General features: G+C 41.5%; 1 protein-coding gene across 12 annotated transcripts in view; it reads left to right on the top strand.

The window, feature by feature from the left end:
* Nucleotides 1-23,047, top strand: part of LOC104149846 (probable global transcription activator SNF2L2) — a 138,754-nt gene that overhangs the window by 74,041 nt on the left and 41,666 nt on the right. For all 12 annotated transcript variants that reach the window (XM_068924612.1, XM_068924621.1, XM_068924615.1 and 9 more), the window contains 6 exons: nt 1,388-1,474; nt 2,400-2,446; nt 10,308-10,474; nt 11,301-11,464; nt 12,334-12,561; nt 17,049-17,126. In XM_068924612.1, coding sequence (XP_068780713.1) covers nt 1,388-1,474; nt 2,400-2,446; nt 10,308-10,474; nt 11,301-11,464; nt 12,334-12,561; nt 17,049-17,126 — 771 coding nt within the window. The remainder of the gene's footprint in view (nt 1-1,387; nt 1,475-2,399; nt 2,447-10,307; nt 10,475-11,300; nt 11,465-12,333; nt 12,562-17,048; nt 17,127-23,047) is intronic.

Below are 23,047 nucleotides of genomic sequence, written 5' to 3'. Positions count from 1 at the left end.
TCCTCTAGCTTTCTAGTCTCTTTGGCCAAAACATCCCAATCTCAACTTCCTCATACTCATAGGTCCAATTTTTCCCCCTCCTCCCACCCACTCCCCACTCCAGTTTTTTTCTTTTCTGTAACTAATTAATCAGGATCACTTATCCATGCTTCTTGGTGCCAGCAGGAGGTGGTGATCATTGAGAACTCTTGGCTTTGAAGATTCAATAACTACAGTTTTAGGAAAAAACATATTTGTCATTCTGCAGCTCTGGCCTGCAATCTGCTCAGACTAGAGAGAATTCATTAAACTGCAAAGCTCTAGTAAACATCTCTTAAACAAATGCAAGCTGCAGTTTGGAGCAAATTGGGATAGACTTTCAAAGGAACAACAGGCTTTGACATGTGGACTACCCCCAATCAAATGTCAATTCCCTGCTCCAAAACTTATGATTGGGAGAACTTTCCAGAAATTAATTTACCAGAATATAAGATGATCAAATGATGTACTTTTCCCTAGTCTCACTCTTGGAAATGTCTGAATTGTTTTGATTGAGATATTTTTAAATAATTCTACCTAAGTCACATAGTGAGCTTGGAAATTGTACCAACTCTGATAACAGTTTCACAAAGTTACAGCAAATCAAATGAGACCTTAAAGTGAAAAGTGTTAGGCAATTTTAATATGAGATGATGTTACCAAATGTATTCACCAGCATTAATTAGATTGTAACCATCACAGCTTAGTAGAGCACCTGACAATGTTTTACTGTTTTTCAAATAGTTTGCTTTTTATGTCTGAATTAACTACTGTCTGAAATTAATCCTGCTTCTAAAGAGGATTCACTATACAGTAGGACTTGAGATTGTGCTATGTTAAATATCAAGATGATCCATGCAGTGTGGCATTTTAGCTGCCTAGAACCATATGTTTTACTTGGTCTGGTAAGAGAATCAAATATATCCAGTTAACAGCCAAGAGAAGGTTTTGTAAAAGTGAAAAGCACTTGGCTGGTATTATACCTCACTAGGAAGGTTCAGACACAACACAATTTACATGGCTTCATAAATAAGCAGTATAAATAAGAAATCAGCAGTAAGTAGGACAGTATATGCACTACCTCCCAATGTGACTGCTATAGATAGATATGAGATGTAGTACACTTCCCAGGTTACTTGCAAGTCTTCAATCTCTTTTTCTTTTTGAATCATCCTTATGATAGATGAATTTGAACAGAAAGATAACTGCACCTTATTTCACAGCTTCTGGTATTTTTATTTCATGGTGAAATGGTGTTCTGCTTTGGGGTAGAAGTATTTTTATGTCTCCTTTTGAAATTGAGTTTCAAGTGTTTCATTAACAAGCTAGTAAATGAGTTTCATTATTTGATTTGTGTTTGTTTCCTTAGGGAAAAGGTGGGGCAAAAACTCTTATGAACACAATCATGCAATTGAGAAAGATATGCAATCACCCATATATGTTTCAACATATTGAGGTAAGACTATTATGTTTAATTTTGGGGGACTTTTTAATTCAGGTGGCTAAGAGTCAAAAACTGCTATTGAAACTTAAATGTGTGGGAGGGAACACCTCTGCCAACATCACTTGTGCTGGAAAGAACACATTTGAGAAACACGCTCATTCTGTTCCTCTGTATAAGTGAAGAAATGGAGCAGTCATCAGATTTTTATCTGTAACCTTAAATTCATTTTTACAGCATTTTTTGAGGCACCATGTTTAAAAAATATAGGCTTTTTGAGTTTAAGATATTCCAGACCAGCTTTCTACTACCTGTGCTTAAAATAAACCTAAATTGTGAAATAGAGATATCAGTTTAAAATGCCATATAGTAGAACCTTGTTAACTAGCAGAGTGCTAATCTTTTATTTTATCTATCAAAAATTGCCCCCTCCATAGTCCTCCTTTTATTTTAGCAAAGATTCACTAACTGTATAGCATTTCTCATTACTGAGCTAAAGCATAAATATACTAATAAACAATAAAATATTGTCATAAATAACTAAAATGTAGCTACAATTTACAAATAAATGAACACGTATCTCCTGTGGTGTATTATCACTGTGGTTTTTATTGTTTACTTACTTGCTTGTTAATTGATGAAATTCAGTAATTTGCAAATGGGTCTCCCAGTAATCAGTGCAAATTAATTAAGTTCTACTGTATTTGTAATCTGGTAAAAAGCATACTGAAGGAAATTATTCCTACAAACCATGCATTTTAAATAATTGCAGTAGCAGGAAAACATTAAACAGGGTATTTGTGCCATTATGCAGATTCCAAGGGTATGAGTGTAATGGGACCAAAACCCCATTCATATAATTTATTGATATAGGGATGCATAATTTTGGCCACTGTATAGACTATGTCTAATAATCTGTTTATTGCTTATAATTCTGCAGGAGTCCTTTGCTGAACATTTGGGCTACTCAAATGGTGTCATCAATGGGTAAATCTTTATCTTCTTCATATATGTTGCAATGAAACTACTATATCACATCTTGTTTCCAAAAGCTATACGTTCTCAAAAACTAAGCAGTTTCTAAGATAAATCTAATCAGCTATAGAAATAACATGCTTTAAAAGAAGCCTAGCTAGCTTAAAGCTATCCCCATAGTCCCCCCAGTCTAAAGCAATGCTTCTCACTTGAAGGGATGTTTCCTCTATGAAATGGCAGTTTAAAGTTACTTTTCTAGCTGAATGGTAATTAGGATCTTCTGGACTCCAGTCAGGTCAACCCCCAGCCTGTACTGGTGCCTGGGGTTATTCCTCCCCAGGTGCAGGACCCTGCACTTGCCAATGTTGAACTTCATGAGGTTCCTCTCTGCCCATCTCTCCAGCCTGTCCAGGTCCCTCTGAATGGCAGCACAGCCCTCTGGTGTGTCAGCCACTCCCCCCAGTTTAGTATCATCAGCAAACTTGCTGAGAGTGCACTCTGTCCCTTCCTCCAGGTCATTGATGAATATATTGAACAAGACTGGACCCAGGACTGACCCCTGGGGGACACCGCTAGCTACAGGCCTCCAACTAGACTCTGCGCCACTGACCACAACCCTCTGAGCTCGGCCATCCAGCCAGTTCTCAATCCACCTCACTGTCCACTCGTCTAGCCCACACTTCCTGAGCTTACCTAGGAGGATGGGAGACAGTGTCAAAAGCCTTGCTGAAGTCCAGGGAGACAACATCCACTGCTCTCCCCTCATCTACCCAGCCAGTCATATCGCCAGTCATATCGCTAGAGTAGCCTAGCGATAACATCCACCAGCTCCCTCAGCACTCGTGGATGCATCCCGTTGGGGCCCATGGATTTATGGATGTCAAGTTTGGACAAAAGATCTCTAACCTGATCCTCCTCCACCAAGGGAGAGTCTTCCTTTCTCCAGATTTCCTCTCTTGTCCCCAGGGTCTGGAATTCCTGAGGGCTGGCCTTAGCAGTAAAGGCTGAAGCAAAGGCAGCATTCAATAACTTCTCCATATCCTTCGTTTCCAGGGCACCCGCCCCATTCAGCAGCGGGCCAACATTTTCCCTAGTCTTCCTTTTGCTACTGATGTATTTGAAGAAGCCCTTCTTGTTGTCCTTGACATCCCTTGCCAGATTTAATTCCAAATGGGTCTTAGCCTTCCTTGTCGCATCCCTGCACACTCTGACAACGTCCCTATATTCCTCCCAAGAGGCCTGTCCCCTTTTCCACCTCCTGTACACCTCCTTCTTCTGCTGGAGTTTTGCCAGGAGCTCCTTGCTCATCCATGCAGGTCTCCTGCCCACTTTGCTCAACTTCTTGCTCATAGGCATGCACCGTTCTTGAGCCTGGAGGAGGTGATCCTTGAATATTAACCAGCTCTCCTGGACCCCTCTTCCTTCTAGGGCCCTACCCCATGAGATTCCCCTAAGTAGGTCCCTGAAGAGGCCAAAGTTAGCTCTCCTCAAGTCCAGGGTAGCGATCCTACTCATTGCCCTGCTCCCTCCTCGTAGGATCCTCAACTCCACCATCTCATGGTCACTGCAGCCAAGGCTGCCCCCAACCTTCACCTCTCCAACTAGACCTTCTTTGTTCGTTAGTACAAGGTCTAGCATTGCACCTCTCCTCGTTGGCGTCTCCACCACCTGGGTCAAGAAATTATCCTCAGTGCTCTGCAGGAACCTCCTGGACTGTTTGTGCCTAGCTGTGCTGTCTTCCCAGCAGATGTCAGGGTGGTTCAAGTCCCCCATGAGAACTAGGGTCTGTGATTGTGAGGCTACTTCCAGCTGTCTGTAGAAGGCCTCATCGATGACCTCTTCCTGGTCAGGTGGCCTGTAGTAAACCCCCACAACAGTGTCACCCATGTTAGCCTGCCCTTTAATCCTTACCCATAGGCTCTCAACTTGCTCTTCATCCACCCCTAGGCAGAGCTCCACACATTCTAGTTGCTCCCTCACATAAAGAGCAACTCCACCACCTCCCCTTCCTGGCCTGTCTTTCCTAAAAAGCACGTAGCCATCCATGACAGCATTCCAGTCATGTGAACTATCCCACCATGTCTCTGTAACCGCAATGAGATCATGGCCCTGCGACCGCACACAGATCTCTAACTCTTCCTGCTTATTCCCCATGCTGCGTGCATTGGTATACAGGCATTTCAGAGAGGTAATGTAATCGAACATGTAAGCTTCCCAGGAGAGGTGCAAGAGGATCCTCCATAGCCATTTCCCATGCTGTCTCCCCTGGCTGCTTGCACCCGCTGGAGGCATCCTGACTTGAGCGGTGTTTTACTGACTCCCCTGCCACTATACCACTCCCCTTCCCCCATCTTGCCTAGTTTAAAGCCCTCCTTACCAGGCTGGCCAATCTGTTGGCAAAGACACGCGTGCCCCGCTTGTTAAGGTGGGTCCCATCTCTCCCCATCAGCTGTCGATCTTCAAACAGGGTCCCATGGTCATAGAAACCAAAGCCCTGTTGCCAACACCAGTGGCGCAGCCAGCTGTTAACTTGGAAAACTCGTCTACTCCTCCTCCCGTCCTTTCCCCTCACAGGCAAGATTGAGGAGAAAACGACCTGGGCTCCCAGACCCCTGACCATCATTCCCAGAGCTCTGAAGTCCTGTTTGATGGCTTCCAATTTGCCTTTCGTGTCATTAGTGCCCACATGGAAGAGCAGGAGAGGGTAGTAGTCTGATGCATGGACAAGCCTTGGCAGTCTTTCCATGACATCTCTTATTCGAGCCCCTGGCAGGCAGCAAACCTCTCTGGACAAGAGGTCAGGTCGGCAGATAGGTGCCTCTGTCCCCTGCAGCAGGGACTCACCCACAACAATCCCTCGCCGCTTCTTCCGGGGGTTCCTGCATGGAACAGGGTCTGCCAGGCCAGTTGCCTCCCTTGGAGCCATGCTGATCTCCTCCTCAGCTTGGAGGGCGCTAAACTTGTTCTTCACAGGCAACTCTTGAGGAGGAGCAAGAGCCTCTCTCCTTCTACGAGAGGTCACCAACCTCCAGCCTTCTTCTACAGTGTTATGATGTACCGTTACACACGGTACAGAGCCCTCTGACAACTCCGCTGCAGTGGGGGCAGGGGACTCCTGGAGCTGCACAGTCTCTGAGAATACCCTGTCAATCTCTTGCTCATCCTCTTGGATGCTACGCAGCCTACTAACCTCCTCCCGTAACTCCTTTACCTGGCGATACAATTAATCAACCACAGCACACCTTCTGCAGGAGAGCTGACTGTCAGCCCAGGCCTCACAGAGAGGCCCTAGGCACTCCCTGCAGCCTGACACCTGTAGAGCTGCATCTGCTGTCAGAGGGTCTGTCTGGGTTGAAGCCTCAGACACAGCTGGTGCAGCACCTCCAGCAGCCACTGGGGAATGTGCTCTGCAGTATGTCATGACCATGCCTGCAGAAGGACACACCACTACAGAAAATGAAGGTGCCTTCTTTGCCTTCTGGCACCCTTCTGCACAAACTGCTGTATGAACTGCTGCATCTGTTCACTGCCTCTGTTTGGGAGCTGTGCTCTAGGCCTGGCTCTTACATAGGCCTCTGCCTAGCAGTGACTCACAAGGGTGCTTGACCCACCCAATCAGGAGCCACCTGAAACAAAAGCCCCAACTCCCTCTGACCAGGGCAACCCAGAGAGCTTGTTAGCAGCAGCCACACCTAGCTAGAACTTCCCAGGAGAAGTTAAGTCAAGGCCCCCTGCAGTAGTCCTTGGCTAGCTCTCCCTTTCTGCTAGCAGCAAGCACCGTCTAGTTCCTTGGGGGTCCCCAGAAAGCCTCCACAACTTCCAACAAGGCCCACAAAAGGCTCAAGCAGAGCCCAGACACTGCTGTGCAAACTGCTGTGTCTGTTCGCTGCCTCTGTTTGCTGCGCTCGTTGGTGCCCACGTGGAAGAGCAGCAGGGAGTAATAGTCTGAGGGCCAGACAAGCCTCAGCAGTCTCTCGGTCCCAGATCCAAGCCCCCAGCAAGCAGCAAACTTCCCTGGACAGCAAGTCAGGTTGGCAGATGGGGGCTTCTGTCCCCTGCATAAGGGAGTCTCCCACTACTATTACTCGTCACTTCCTCCTGATGCTGTTGTGTGGTTCAGGCTCAGCTGGCTCAGACACTTTGTTGGACAGAACTCCCAGCCCCTCCCCTGCTATGAGGGCACTGAATCTGTTCTGTAGATGCAGATCTGCAGGTGGAGCAGGAGCCTTCCTCCTGTTGCCAGAAGTCATAAGCTTCCAGCCTTGTCCATCATGAGAGTCTCCATTTGCCACCTCAATGAGTACAGACTCTGGCTGCTCCTCCTTCTGTGCGATTGGGGGTTTGGGCTCTTGTTTCTGCAGGGTCTCAGAGAAGATCCTTTCAATCTCTTTTTCATTATCCCTATTGCTGCTCAATCTGATATTGACATACGGGAGCAAGTCCAGCGGGCCACCAAGATGGTCAGGGGGCTGGAGCACATGCCCTATGAGGAGAGGCTGAGGGAGCTGGATTTGTTCAGCCTGGAGAAGAGAAGGCTTGGAGAAACCTTATTGCTTGTCTACAACTGCCTAACATCTTTGCCAACAGGCTGGCCAGCCTGGTGAGGAAAGCTTTAAACTAGGAACAGTAGGGAAGAGAGATGATTGCCCACAGTCAAGTGAGGAAGTGGTGGAATGGGACTTCCTCCAAGCTCAAGAATGGTCCTTCCCAATGTGGAAAGCACAGGAGGCAGGAGGCCTGCATGGATGCACAAGGAGCTCCTGACTAAACTCAAACATAAAGAGGAAGCATACAAGAGGTGAAGGCAGGGACAGGTGACCCAGGAGGAATATAGAGACACTGTCTGAGCATGCAGGGATGGGGTTAGGAAAGCCAAAGCCCACCTGGAGTTGAATCTGGTGAGGGACATGAAAGGCAACAAGAAGGGCTTCTGCAGGTATATCAGCAGAAAAAGGTATGAAGACCAGCTGGAGGCCATTCACTAATGGTGTCCCCCCAGGTTCTATACTGGGGCCAATACTGTTTAACATCTTTATTAATGACCTGGACGATGGGACTGAGTACACCCTCAGGAAGTTTGCAGATGATACAAAATTGGGAGGAGTGGCTGATACACCAGAGGGCTGTGCTGCCATTCAGAGGGACCTTGACAGGCTAGAGAGATGGGCGGAGAGGAACCTCATGGAGTTGAACAAAGGAAAATGCCAAGTCCTGCACCTGGGGAGGAATAACCAACCCCATGCAGTATAGATAGGAGCTGGAAATCAGCTTTGCAGAAAAGGACCTGGGGGTCCTGGTAGACAACAAGTTGAACACGGGCCAGTAACGTGCCCTCGTAGCAAAGAATGCCAACAGCATCCTGGGCTGCATTAGGAAGAGCATTACCAGCAGGTCGAGGGAGGTGATCCTCCCTCTCTACTCAGCCCTGGTGAGGCCACATCTAGAGTACTGTGTCCAATTCTGGGCTCCCCAGTACAAGAGAGACATTGAGCTCCTGGAGCGAGTCCAGCAGAGGGCTACTAAGATGATGAAGGGACTGGAGCATCTGACATAGGAGGAGAGGCTGAGGGAGCTGGGCCTGTTCAGCCTGGAGAAGAGAAGACTGAAGGGGGATCTTATCAATGTGTCTAAATACCTGATAGGGGGAGTAAAGAAGGCAGAGACAGACTGTTCTCAGTGCCACCCAGTCACAGGACAAAAGATACTGCCTCATTCCCCATCTACTCTGTCCATTTTAAGGATCACTCATTAGAGCCTGCACATGACAATGGCCTCATTTCGAAGTTATAAAAGATATTTCAGGGTTAACAAAATGTTCTGATATTTTTCTCATTCTGAACAAAAAGGAAGTGCATTTTTCCTATCCTGAATCCAAGTGCATATATCATTCTGAATTAGTTATAATGACTCTTGACTCCATCTCTCCAAGCTCAAGACTGTTTACAGATCTCCATCTGTAGGATTCATACATTAGGAATCTCCCCTTCCCTTGCCAAAGAAGATATTTCAGATTCTCAGTGAAATCTAGCTGGTATCAGGATGCCCTACCCAGGGATTTTCCCCACTATTAAAAAGTTCTGAGTGACATGGTGTAATGGCATAGTATTTAAGAGAACAGATGACTACTCGTGTCCAGATGATTTGCTTATCGGGGCAAATCCCAGCAGGCAACCACAACAGCCCTGTGATATATCTCATCTTCTCAGCAGTTTCTCATCAGTGTGGACTTCAGTTTGGGAGGGACCTGAAGGAGAATCCTGATTGTTTTGTCCTCTGTGCCCTGTTATAGGAGGACAAAGAGGCACAGGACCTATCCCTGAACCAAAAGATGCTGGTATTAGAAGTGTTATATGAAGCTTTTACGCTCCTCTGTCTGTCTCAGGAGAATAAGGAAAGATGATTATCACAGTTCATGTCAATATACTGAACACAGAATCACAGAATCACAGAATCACAGAATCGTTTAGGTTGGAAGGGACCTCTGGAGATCATCTAGTCCAACCTCCCTGCTCAAGCAGGGTCACCTAGAGCATATTGCCCAGGATCACATCCAGACGGGTTTTGAATATCTCCAGCGAGGGAGACTCCACCACCCCTATAACAATAAATCCTATCTTCATGCAGACAAACTGATGTCTTCCTTCCTTTCCTTTTTTTTTTTAAACAATATAGATACTATCTGAAATTTATTGTGGAGACTCTCTAGGGTTTTCAGTAGGGCTTTTCATTTCTCTCACTCTCTTCCCCTTCTGTTCTTCATTTTTATTTATCATCTTTATTCCAAATTAAGGTTATATTAACTTCCCATTGCTTAGTTTGAAAAATTAAATAGATTTAAATTTGTCCTCAGCACTTTTGTGCAAGTGGCTAGAAATGGTTTCCACCTAACTCTGAGCAAGGGATAGAGGAGGTTGTGTGTATCCTCTACATGACTCCCTCCCGTCAGCAATGCCTTTTTTTTCTTTACTAGTATACCAGACCATTTGTCTCTCAAATAGTTTGGCCTTTTGCATAGCACTTTATATATGAATGCACCTCAGAAGACCTTGTATCTTGTGGGCTAAATATGCAATTCCTAATGATGAATTATGTTTTAAGGCTACAGATTCAGGGTTAGAGGAGAGTTATGTGCAATTTGATTTTCTAAACCATATGATTGTCATACTGATTTATCCACCTTGGTTATTCTCTTTCTGATTTATGGCTTACCCAGTACTCAGTCTGTTTTGCAACACATACTGATAGCACAGAAGAGAGAAGAGTAGTAATCATCAGAGCAACTAAAGATAGTTCAAGACAGATATAAGTGTATACAATCAAAGAGTATGTCCACTGTCAAACTTTTCCCATTGTTTCTGTGTATGAACTAGTCCAGTCTGGACTCTTTTGCTTTCACATGTACAGTAGTGAGTGGAAAAGTAATCAATTCTAGCATATACTTGATGAATATGACTTGTGGCTCCAGTAGATGCTGATTAAAAGCAGATCCTGTCGGTGAGCATCTAAACTGATAAAATGCTTATATACTTCAGAAATAATGCTTGTTTTGAGAAATAATGAAACAAAATACTGGGCTCATAAAAGAAGATATTTGATGTGGTTGAGAGTCCACAAAATTATTATATTTGGGGGAAAAAAACCTTTCTCAACAAATAAATGCATAGAAACAATTCATGTGGTTTTTTTCTTATTTTAATCAACATCATAAACAGTTTTAAAGAGAGAAAAGTGCTATCATCAGTCTTATTTTTCCTTGAGTAAAGGAATCTATCCGTTATCATGATATGACACAATCATAATTAGAATGCATGATTAAAAACTCTTCTAAAAGCAGGCTTGTCATGACATTTACTGTGTTTTTTCTCTTAAACAGAGCTGAGCTTTATCGGGCCTCAGGGAAGTTTGAACTACTTGATCGTATTTTACCTAAGTTGCGAGCCACTAACCATCGTGTGCTTCTTTTCTGTCAAATGACATCACTCATGACCATTATGGAGGACTATTTTGCATTTCGAAATTTCCTTTACTTACGTCTTGATGGTAAGCTGAATGGAAATAAAGCATGAAAATAAGTTGGGAGGGATTTTCTGGTTCAGCAGTTTGACTCTATAGTAGAAAAACTTCCTCCTCTGTACTATATGTGTATGGATATCTGAATAAAAATATCAAACTTCTGTCTGCCTTCAGCTACAGAGATGTAAAAAGATAAAACAAACAGTGGGTCAGACCAAGCTGATCAGTACAAACTGATTGTCAAAGTACATGAAATTCACCCTGTTGCCGATGTGTACAGTGCTTAGTTGTTACTTAGAGCTTTGTGTAGGCCTTTTACCGTGGTTGAATTCTCTCCTTCTCTCCCCCATTGTACACCATTGTCCTTAGAATGTGATGTTTTAAGAATTTTCATTCCCTTGATATTAATCTTGATTTTTAAGACCAACAGTGAAATTTTAGTAAATCTATGTTTATGTACACATATAGTTGTTTAAGCATTTAAATTCTGTGAGTGCTCAAAAGGCCTTAATCAAAACTGAAGCTCCATTTTGCGTGCATCTAACATCTATTGCAGCTTGTCAGGCATAAAATGTTGGCTAATAGATGGTTGCATCTTTTTTTAAGTCCTCTTTTGAAAGATCAAGTGTACTTAAAAGAAATGTTTGGGAGCCCTCCTCCCAGGTGCTGTAGACAGTTGGCCAAAGCATCCATGGATAGTGTTTCTTTCTATATTATGGAAAATAGAGCTGAGATGGCAAAGAACAAGTGAGCTAAAATTTCCCTTCCACCTGTGCCTTTAACAACTGAGATTGCTTTTAAATTATTTCAGAAGAAGATCTTTGTCATAGGGTTTATTTTTATTTCTTCTCAGGTACAACAAAATCAGAGGATCGAGCTGCCCTACTGAAGAAGTTTAATGAACCTGGGTCACAGTACTTCATCTTTTTGCTGAGTACGAGGGCAGGAGGTCTGGGCTTGAACCTCCAGGCTGCTGACACTGTTATAATCTTTGATAGTGATTGGAATCCTCACCAGGTTATTTTTATTTAATTATCTTCATGTAATATGGAAGGAATTGTTTGTGCTTTTTTAGGCTTTGTGTTTTAATTTGGGAAGATTGACAGTGAAATGAAAGTATATCATAAAATGCTGCTTTGAGAAGAACTTGTAAGGCAAACTGCTACAATTAAGTAGTGCTTTGTTTTAAATCAGTAAAGTGATACTGTGTGTTTATAATTTTTCTGATTTTTCTGATTATAATTTTTTTTTGTCAGGGAATCCTCAAAGTTGGAGTCCTGTAGTTTGCATTTTCTGCTTCATTGGTATAACTGTGCTCACCCTTTAATCATAGGGCACTAATAAATAGCTCTCCATTCAAAGTTAAAAGTCCATACAGCAGATGAAATCATTTCTAAGATTACTAATGCATTTAAGATTCTCAGAAATAGTGATTTGCTTTAGATACACAGGTTTATATCTGGACTTTATATACCCAGTTATATTGTTGCCCCTGTTCTTGTACCTGGACTAGAGAGTTGCTTTACTTCAGGATTCTGTTCTGGCCTGAAAGGCCATGAACTCTGAGTGGCAGAGAACTACATACTGCAGCCTATCTATCTTGGTCATTTACTGCACATTCTTTCAAAAAGTGTTTGATCTACTGCATTTACACTGTATAGAGCACGCACATGTTTTTTTCCCTTCAGTTTGCCTGCCTGGGTCTGATGAGCTCCCAAGAAGGAGGGTAATTAGGAATGAGCTAGATGAATTGTGGTGGGCTGTAGCTTGAGCACTTCTTTTTGTTGTGCTAATAAAAATTCAACATTACAGTGTCCTTTAAGCAGGCAGTGATTTGTGTAGCACAGTTACATTATGCATCATTCTCTGTATTCTTTGCCTAATAGGACTTGCAGGCCCAAGACCGAGCTCATCGAATTGGTCAGCAGAATGAGGTTCGAGTCCTGCGACTATGCACTGTGAACAGTGTGGAGGAGAAGATACTTGCTGCTGCAAAGTATAAACTAAATGTAGATCAAAAAGTTATTCAGGCTGGAATGTTTGATCAGAAATCTTCAAGCCATGAGCGGAGAGCTTTTCTACAAGCTATATTAGAGCATGAGGAAGAAAATGAGGTAAGGCAGTTAAAACTAATCAAAGAGAAGATGTTTCAATTGGTGCTTGGGAAGAAGCTATATAACTGGTAGACAGGAGTGCAGCTTGGGACTGCTTGAGACTGTGCAACAATGGTGTCAATGTGCCTTCCACAGAGCACAGTTTCTTGCACAGGCTGGACCTTGACATCAGAGTCCTTGACCCAGACAGAGCCCTGGAGGGAGGATGCAGCTGCCCAGGTCTGGGGCTGCAGGGAGCCCTGGGGCCTCTACCTGGGGCTGGGGGTGACAGTGGCCTCACCTTTGGGAGGTGTGCTCTGGTTGAGGCACTGAGCTGCCAGGTGAAGGCGCTATGGGAGGAGGGGAGCAGGCTGGGTAGCATGGGGGAGGATGAGCAGGAGATGGACAGGGTCTTCACAAAGACCCTGCAAAGGCAAGAGCCTGAACCAAATGATGCAAAGGACGAGGGACATTTAGAGGCTGTGCTCAGAGGAGCATAAAGCCCTGAGCGACCTGGTCTGACCTCATAGCTGACCCTACTTTGAGCAGGAGGTTGGACTAGAGACCTCCTGAGGTACCTTCCAACCTGAATTATCCTATGAGTAGTAGATGGAGATTCCCATGACAGGGAAGACTTGAAGCTTGTGACTTTGGCAACAGAAGGAAGGCTCCTTCTCTGCCTGCAAACCTGCAATTACACAACAGGTATAGCACCCTGGGAACAAGCGAGGAGAAACAAGCTCTGTCAAGGGAGGCATCAAAGTCAACTGAGCCTATATCAAGTGTCTATTCAGCACTGGTGAGACCACATCTAGAATACTGTTTCCAGTTCTGGGCTCCCCAGTACAAGGAAGATATGGATATACTGGAGCGAGTCCAGCAAAGGGTCACTAAGATATTTAAGGGATTGGAGCATCTGACATAGGAGGAGAGGCTGAGAGAGCTGGGATGGTTTAACCTGGAGAAGAGAAGACTGAGGGGGGATCTTATCAATGTGTGTAAATATCTGAAGGGAGGGAGTAAAGAAGACAGAGCCAGACTCTTCTCAGTGGTACCCAGTGACAGGACAAGAGGCAGTGGGCACAAATTGAAACACAGGAAATTCCATTTAAACATAAGAAAAAAATCTTTTTTATTGTGAGGGTGGTCAAACACTGAAACAGGTCGCCCAGAGAGGTTGTGGAGTCTCCATCTTTGTAGATATTCAAAACCCAACTGGACATGGCCCTCAGCAACCTGCTCTAGTTGACCTTGCTTTGAGCAGGGGGGTTGGACTAGACCATCTCCAGAGGTGCCTTCCAACCTCAATGATTCTGTGATTCTTTAAAGGAGTCTAATTCTCATGTCACCTCCAGAAAACATGACAAGTGCTTTATTGGGCAGAGAGTGGATGTCAGGAACCTCTCCATGATTTTATACATGACAGTACCACTGTCTGATGGCCCTTCTGATGAATCACCTAACCTCTCTGAGGTGGTATGTAAAATGGGAAATACCTACTTGTGAAAAAATAATAATAATATTTCCCTACTTAATAAGAATATTTTGATCATTAGTCTTTATAGAATACTTTAAAAACGCTAAATGACAATAGTCATTATCATTCTGAACATTACTTTCAGAGTGGTAGCAGTAATTCAGTGCTACAGAGTTGGAAGAAATCTAAGGTAGACAGGAATCATAAGCAGATAAGGAAAATAGATTTATTTAATATAAGAAAACAGTACTCAAAGATATGAAATAGCTTCCATTATACAGAATGATTAAGAAAGCAAGGACTTTTCAGTCCTGAGCAACCTGCTCTAGTTGACCCTGCTTTGAGCAGGGGGTGTTGGAGCAGATGGTCTCCAGCGGTCCCTTCCAACCTCAGTAATTCTAATTTTTAAATTTTTGTTTTCCTTTAAATATGTTTTATGTCTCTGAATGTATCAATAATTTCTCTGTCCAGACATTCTGCAGCTATTTGGTATTAGGATTAAGACAATGAAAATACAGATCAGCTTCCAGCCTCCTGGGATTAATAGCTTGGCATATAAATATAAGTAGTTTGTGTAAATGTGTATTACAGAGTGTTACAACTTGGTGGACTTTTTTCATGAATGACTTTGAAAAAGAATAAAATGTGTAGTAGTTACTTTAGGCCATAATGAAAATTCATACATTGTCATAATGTGAAAAATACTGTCCATAAATATGTTTTACTGGAGTGAATAGTTCATAGTTGAAAGCACTGAGTAATGGGAGGGTCAAAACAATTCACTGTCTTAACTTGATTAAGAGAATAGTATTTTTGCATGCATAACACACCTGTCAGCTTAAACAGAATAACTAAGTGTCAGATCCTGATATCGTTTCTGTGGCTTAATGAGTTGGCTTAGGTTATTGAAAGGTTTTGCCATTTGTAATTCTTTGTTTTAGGCTTTCAAAATACTTATCTGAACTATTTTAAATAAAATTTAAGCAAAACCTTAAAATCTGCCAGAATTTTTCCATATTAAAATAAATTCATTCAGTAGTCATTGAATCTATTGTATTGAAAGCAGTTAAAACTGAAATAGCAAAGCTTATCTGTTTTTTATATTGACTGTGATGCAGGCTTGATTTATACTATTACATCACGTGTTCATACAATTCTTTCCAATCCATTCTGATATATATTAAAAGCAATGTTGCTGTTCCCAATCACTGAGTTACAAACATGCCTGTTTATCTGTAGGATTGGAACCTCTCTGCAAATGCATTCTAGGAATGCTCTCAAAGAGGGTACTGAAGATGTTATCATCAGTTAAAACTTAGCTTAATATGTGGTATGTTGCATCAGTACTATTTCCTGTACACTTCTCTCAATTTTCATTTGCTCTTTTTACTAGACTACACTCAAATTACGCATGCTTTATCTTCTAGCTCTGCAAATTTCTGGGTTTAGAGAAAAATATGATAAAATTGAACCAAAAAAAAAGGTCCTAATATATTATTGAGTAATTAAAAATGATACTAAATCATTGATGGTAAATGATAGTAAATGCACACGCATTGAGAGGAAGAGAGAGAGAGAGAGAGACCCAAAGATTTTAGACTTCTTGCATTCTTTTGCAGGTTTTTGGGGGCAGATTTTAATAGTTTACTTAAGGAAGGTTTTTTATGCATGTGATTTTTTCATTGTTTTGGGGGAGGGGGTTAATTCTCAAATTTCTTAAATTTCCCTCCACTTCTTATTTTCATTTCTTTCCCTATACACATACATTCAAGAATATATATATACCCACAAAATATGTAATGCATTTAAAAAAAACAGCTTTCTTCTTCCAAATATTGAATGTATGAAATATTGGTGGGGAGGGGAACCAACAGCCCCAGAGCTTATGCCACCAGAACACTGTGTCTTACAAGAACAAGTGAAAAGAACACTCTATCACTTTTCCAACTGCTTTACTTACTTCATGTTTGAATTACATTTAAATTTAAATTACATGAGTATTTACTGTGAGCTGAAGTGGTAATCGTATTTTTCTTTCTGAAGTGTAGAAATCTTACCAATGGAGGGAAAATGGGATGTAGATAGATGCAGGCTTCTTTTGATTATTTTGGAAATAAAAGGCTATAAAAAGTTAGTTTTGAGGGACTATATACTGCATTCTGCTCTACTCCATTTCAGTGAGTATGAAACATTTATTGTCATGAAAAATCATTAACTGTAGGTTTACAATATACTATAACACAGATTCAGTAAATGTTTTAAGGTTTTTATGTGGGAACCAAACTAAAGTTTGTGACTTTGATTTACCTGTCCTGTTGTCAGATTTAAAATGCCATGTACTTTCAAAATAATTACTGTATTTGGAGAGAGGAATTGAGCGTTATGGAGCCTGATCATGTTAAAAATGGGCACCATAGCTCTTCAACATTTATGTTTTTAGTTGAATCCTAGAGTTTTGATTTATTTTGCCAATGAATGGTTTTGTTTTTATGAAATCACTCTTTTTGTCAAAAGACAGAGCTTCAAATCTCACTTTGTGAGTGTACAGTGGTCTACAGAAATAGGGATTGGGCAAGCTTTGTTTCTAGGAATTTTTTCCAGAATTGTTTTCCTTCTTTCTGCTTTGACAGCAAAGACTTCATAGTGTAGAACGGTATTTCTGGGGGAGTGCTGTACGGCATCAGAAGGGAAATATGTATGTTTTAACTGAAAAACAAGCCGACAACTAGCTGTGCTTGTGACCCAGGAAAAACACAAATCAAAATTTCCTGGTTGCATGTTTGCTCATTTCCTCATTCTTAATGTATGAAAGTGGTAATAAGTCCTAATTGTCTCTTTGATTAAGTCTGTTTTGTGTTACCTCTGAATCATTGAACAGCCAGGCACTTTCAAAATTTTAGTTTTGCTTTGAGCATTTCACACTCCTTTTGAGAGAGAGAGAGAGATCAGTGCAACACTGGCTCAATGCAAACGGTTGCTTCAGTTTAAACATTGGTCTGTATTTTTCTAATGCCTTTTTCTATTTAAATAGGAAGAAGATGAAGTTCCCGATGATGAGACTCTGAATCAGATGATTGCTCGGCGTGAAGAGGAATTTGATCTCTTCATGGTCAGGACATTATGATAAGTAGTATATCTTCTCTAGCCTTTTTAATGCTTTTGTTTTGCTAAAGGTGTTATCCTTCTGTGATTCAAATGTTGGATTATTGTTGTTTGGGAGGTAAAGGAAAATTTCTCCTTTCTTACTTCAGTGGTATCTATGCAACCTCATTCCCTCCATTAAGGTTGTATGGATATAATTGTAATTTAGCAAACTACTTCAATATCCAGGAAAAAATAGTGTTTTGGTTTGTCTTTCAACTGAAGAAAGAGGCGTAAAAGTAAAAGCCAGTGCTGAAATAGCTGTGCATAGGACATTGAAACAATCACCTCTTGGTCCGATTTTTGTCTACTCTTGCTTAGCATGTGACCAACAAACCAGAAGTGCCTTTATTTGCAATAAGTGGAAGAGCTGGACAGTGTGAGATTTGGGGCTACCCACAGTTTTTTTACAGCAAATAACTATCAATCATGTCACTGGTGCCCTGGAAAGAATAGGGAGAATATAATTTTATCATTCTCAATTTAGAGGAGACAAGTGAGCAGTTCCAAAAAAATAGGCAAGAGAGCAGATTGGTTCAGCAGGAAGCTGTCACATGGTTGTTTTTTGGGTTAGAAATGTTCTTTGACAAAGATCCTGAGATGTACCTACAGAGCAAAAAACTGTTCAGAAAGAGGATGTTGTAAGAATGGTCTTTGTTCCCCCTGACTTGTGCTGGCTGTGTGCCGCACCTTTAACATAATTAAGAGAAACCAGAAGAGGCTGAGCCAGCAGTTAAGGATGCTACTTTTCCTGGCCTTGTCCTCATACTGTCATCAGTGACAAGAGTGAAGGTACAATTCCATATACCCATGAAATTGTACTCTTTTTCTCAGGGGCTATGCTAGCTTAAAGAGTTCCTAACTCTGCACTGCATCTTTAATTGTGCCCACAAGTGATGTTTATGGGGCCACAGAGTGAACTGGGTCAACTAATTGATCTGGCTTAAAAAATATTTCTGTATGAAAAAGACAAGAGTAGAAACTTCTTAAAGGGTCCATGAAAGCATACTCATAGAAAAGCTGTTTTGCAAACATTCTGTCACCAAATAAGTCTCTGCACTGAGATGATTGTCTCATAATCACAGTACCTGTTGGCCTGTATTCCAGCAGTGATAATGTACAGAATAGCCACACCTTGCTCAGTATCTAACCATATATATTGAAAATATGTTTTATATTTTCTGTTGAACATGGAGAAAGAATGGAGCATGACATTACCAGAGTCAGCACAGAAAATTAGTTGTTTTGGCCTGAGGTGTTCTGGATGACTACAGCCTGCCCCACTGTACATTGCTCTGGCATATGTACATAAAGTCTTATATCTATTCTGTTTCATAACTAGCTTTAAATAATGTGTTCTTTAAGCACATTTAATAAAGTGACACAGTACAAATATTTTGTATGCTTTATGCTAGCTACCTTCCCCTTGATTTAATTCTACATTTATTACTCTTTTCAGATGTATTGCTTTGTTTACCCTTATCCATCCAGAAACTGAGCACATGAATTCCAACATGACCACTGGTAGATCTTTCAGATTTACTGTTGAGGCTTGTCTCTCCCATTCCTCTCCTAGTCTGAAACTGATTTTCCTAGTGAGCATCAAGAAGTGATTCTCATTTGTAGGCCAAGTACTATTGTACATAGATTTACAGCAAGGTATTAAAGGAAATGCTTGCTGTGTATTTGAAAGGTAGCAATAGATTGGAATGGTATATCAGTTTTGAATGCTCATTTAAATTCTGTTGATACTGATACTTAAATGTAGCTTTTGCATATGAATAAATATGGATATGGACATTACAGCATTTTAAGTTTTTCTTTTATAAATGAGGCATTAGATATTAGCTACCAATGAGGATGGTGTTCTTAAGCATGGAAGTTTTTGGCTGCCAAAATGCCCTCTGGGTAGGTTCAGAAGTGTGTGAATCTATGTATGTGTATGCATATATATATCTATCAAATCTTGTTTGTGAAAGCAAGAAAGAAAACTTGTTTCTGTATGTGTGTGTGTGTGTGTATACTGTTTCAATAAATAAATTTATGCATGTATGCAGTATGCTGTGCATTTCTGCCCAGTCTTCTGAATAGCTCTGTATTGAAGTGACTGATTGTTTGAGTCTCTTCATTTCAGTCTCACTTTTCACTGTGAATAAGCTCACCTCTTCAGATCTTTCTAGTTTTCCAGCATGTAAAGTTTCTGTAGCAGGAAGAGGAAAAAACTTACAAAACATAATACACTTTAAAGTTCTTACTCTTCTTGCTGCAGCTAATTCAAAAATTGGTGACATACACCAATTTTTAGGAGGAAAACTAATGTGTTGAGTAGTGGAAATTTTCTGTCTGGATAACCCTTTTCCCTATTGCACATCCCAAGTAATTTTGTCTCCTCTAAATTGAGAATGATAAAATTATATTTTCCCTACTCTTTCCAGTGCACCAGTGACACAATAGTTATTTTCTGTAAAAAAAAATGTGGGTAGCCCCAAATCTCACACTGTCCAGCTCTTCCACTTATTGCAAATAAAGGCACTTCGGGTTTGTTGGTCACATGCTAAGCAAGAGTAATCAAAATCCAGACCAAGAGGTGATTGTTTCCATGTCCTATGCACAGCTATTTCAGCATTGCTTAATAGTGTGCTTCAACAAGTGTTACTTTTCCTGTTAAAACTGATAAATAAAAAGGAAAACTTGGAAATGATTGTTAATGCTACTTTTACCCTAAATAAAGATTCTTACTCTTAAAAACTACCATTAAAGTGGAATTCTAGGCCTCCCACCAAAATGGGAGCTGATGCTCTAGTTGTGCTAATTTAATTTTTCTTCTTGAAACTAAAATGGCAATACAGAATTTTAGCTAAAAGTCAGTTGGTTTAAGATGATTTTTTTTTTAATAAGGACAGCTATAGTTGTAATTTAGAAAGAATGAGATAACTTTTCAAAGGTCAGCAATATTGTGTGCTTTTTGAAATTGAAAGTTTCAGGCCCTAATTTTACCATTGCATACATTCTTGGCTCACATATAAGCATTTGTGGCATACGGCTTCTTTGTTTCTAGGCTTTAGCCCTCATTGAGGATACTGTGAATATAATTACTTTGTTAGCTACAATAAAATAAGGTAGATCTCTTTTGTAAATATATTTCTTGCTAAGACATGGGAAGCTGAGACTAGAGGTTTCCCAGAAATAAAAGGGATTTGAATAGAATCTTTTGAGAAAAAAACAAATGCCTATGTGTCTCTTATTTCTCAGTTTAATTGGGAGTGTCTTTAATTTTCCCTGTTATGCACTTTCCTTTCAAAAAACAGCAACTAAAATATACTAACTTAGTTTTTCAGTCTCTACTTTTCAAATACAAGCATGTTCATCGATTAAAAAATAAATACTTTCAAGATGCAGTTTTTGGGCATCATATACTTTGTTAAAGTTCTTTACTAAATAATAGAAAAGTAGATTTCATTTGGGCCTTGTCTGATTGAAGATCTTCATTTCATGCTGGTTGCCAGGTTTGTCAATAAACTAAACCACATGCATGTCCCGTTTGAATGAATACATTACTTAAAAGGGGGGCTGTGAAAGTCCACTATACAAACTGAAGTCTATACAATCAGTTCCCCATTATGAGGTAATGAGAGATAGGACATCATTGCTTCTGGAATCTAGTTGGACCTGCATAGTCAAGTTGCATGTCTTGCATTTTTTTTCATCTAGGTTTAGAAATCAGATCATGGAATAATTCAGGTTGGAAGGGACCTCAGAAGGTCTCTAGTCCTACCTCCTGCTCAAAGCAGGATCAGCTATGAGGTCAGACCAGGTTGTTCAGGACTTGATCCCATCAGGTCTTGAAGACCCACAAGGATGGAGACTGTACAACCTCTCTAGGCAACCTGTTCCACTCCCTGAATGTTCTTATGGTGAAAAAGTTTTTCCTCATATTCAGTCTGAACCTCTCTTTCTTCAAATTATGTCCATTGTCTCTCTCGGCCTCCTATCATGCACCGCTTTGAAGAGCCTGACTCCATCTTCTCGGTAACCTCCTTGTATATATTGGAAGGCTGCTATTAGGTTCCCCCTCAAGCCTTCTCTTCTCCAGACTGAACAAGCCCATTTCCCTCAGCCTCTCCTCACAGGGCATGTGCTCCAGCCCCTGGCTATCTTGGTGGCCCTCTGCTGAACTCACCCCAGTTTATCAATGTCTTTCCTATATTGGGGGACCCAAATCTGGATGTAGTATTCTAGATGTGGTCTAATGAGTGCTGAGTAGGGGAGGATGATCACTTCCCTTGATCCACTGGCTATGCTCTTGTTAACACAGCCCAGGATGCTGTTGGCTTTCTTTGCTGCCAGGGCACAGTGCTGGCTCATGCTCAGCTTGCTGTCTACCAAGACCCCCAGGGCCATTTCAGCAGAGCTGCTCCCCAGCCAGTCACTCCCCCATCTGTATCATTGCAAGGGGTTCTTCCTTCCCATGTGCAGGACTTGACATTTGTCCTTGTTGAATTTCATGAGACTCTTGTCGACCCATTCCTTCAGCCTGTCTAGGTCCCTCTGGATGGCAGTCCTGCCCTCAAGCATAATGACTGATCCCCGTTCCCACTTTGGTGTCATCTGTAAACTTGATGAGAGTGCAGTCTGTCACCTCTTCCAAGTCATTGATAAAGATGGGGGACGGACCCCAGGATATACCCCTTTGGTACTCCACTCATTACTGGTCTCCAGGTAGAGTATGACCTATTAACCACTACCCTCTGAACCTGGTCATCCAGCCAGTTTTTTTACTCATCTGGTTGTCTACCCATCCAGACCATAATATCCTAACTTGGATACAAGAATATTGTGGGAGACAGTGTTGAAAGCCTTGCTAAAGTTCAAGTAAATGACATCCACTGCCCTCCCCTTGTCCACAAACCTAGACATTTTATCATAGAAGACAATCAGGATGATCAGGCATGATTTCCCCTTGGTAAATTCATGCTGACTCTTCCCAAACACCACCTTCCCCTTTTTGTGCCCAGAAATGTGTTTCAAGAGGACTTGTTCCATGATTTTCCCAGGGACTGAAGTGAGACTGACTGGCCTGTACTTCCCCAGATTGTCCTTTTGGCCTTTTTTGAAGATAAGTACGATATTTACTTTCTTCCAGTCACTGGGGATTTTCCCTGATCTCCATGACTTTTCAAAGATGATAGAGAGCGGCCTTGCAAGGACATTAGCCAGTTCTCTCAGCACTCTTGGATGCATTCCATCAGGTCCCTTGGACTTGTATGGGTCAAGTTCTCTCAAGTAATCCCTGACTCAATTATCATTTACTGCTGGTAGTTCTCCTCCTCCTTAAATCCTTTCTCTAAGCACAGAGGCCTGGGAGACCTTGTCAGTGAATATGTAGCACCAAACAAGATCATGAAGACCACTTGGGAAAGGCACTTTGCCAAAAGGAATTGGGAATTTTGGGAATGCTGGTAACTGAGAGGTGCAGAGATGAGAGATCTAGTGAATTCAGCAATGCCGTCACTGAGCCTGAGTCAGCTGAATCTGAGCTGCTGGAAATAATAAAAGTGAATCTACGCAGGTCTGCAACTGGGCTAGAGATGTAAAAGTATGATGCGCTCTAGTTAGCATCTTATGCAAGTGCATCATCAGGCAGCCATAGGAGTGGTTTGCATAAAATTGAGAATACTTCTTGCAAATATTCATTGGCCAAAACTGCAGCAGTGTTGCATTATCTTACCTATTTTAATTTTTATGTTAGTTTTTCAAAATATGAAAGTTAAATGCTTTGCAGCCTCCTGTTAGTTCTCTTTGGTAGGCACTGAAAACAAAGTGCTTAAATCCTGTGTATTATCTAAATGGGATTCAGGGGACCAAAGTGAGAAGCCTAGATCTGGAGGA

The sequence above is a fragment of the Struthio camelus genome, chromosome W (genome assembly GCF_040807025.1).
Source record: "Struthio camelus isolate bStrCam1 chromosome W, bStrCam1.hap1, whole genome shotgun sequence".
Taxonomy (NCBI): Eukaryota; Metazoa; Chordata; class Aves; order Struthioniformes; family Struthionidae; genus Struthio; species Struthio camelus.
Note: the sequence above shows the minus strand (reverse complement) of the source record. Positions and strands in the feature narration are given on the sequence as shown.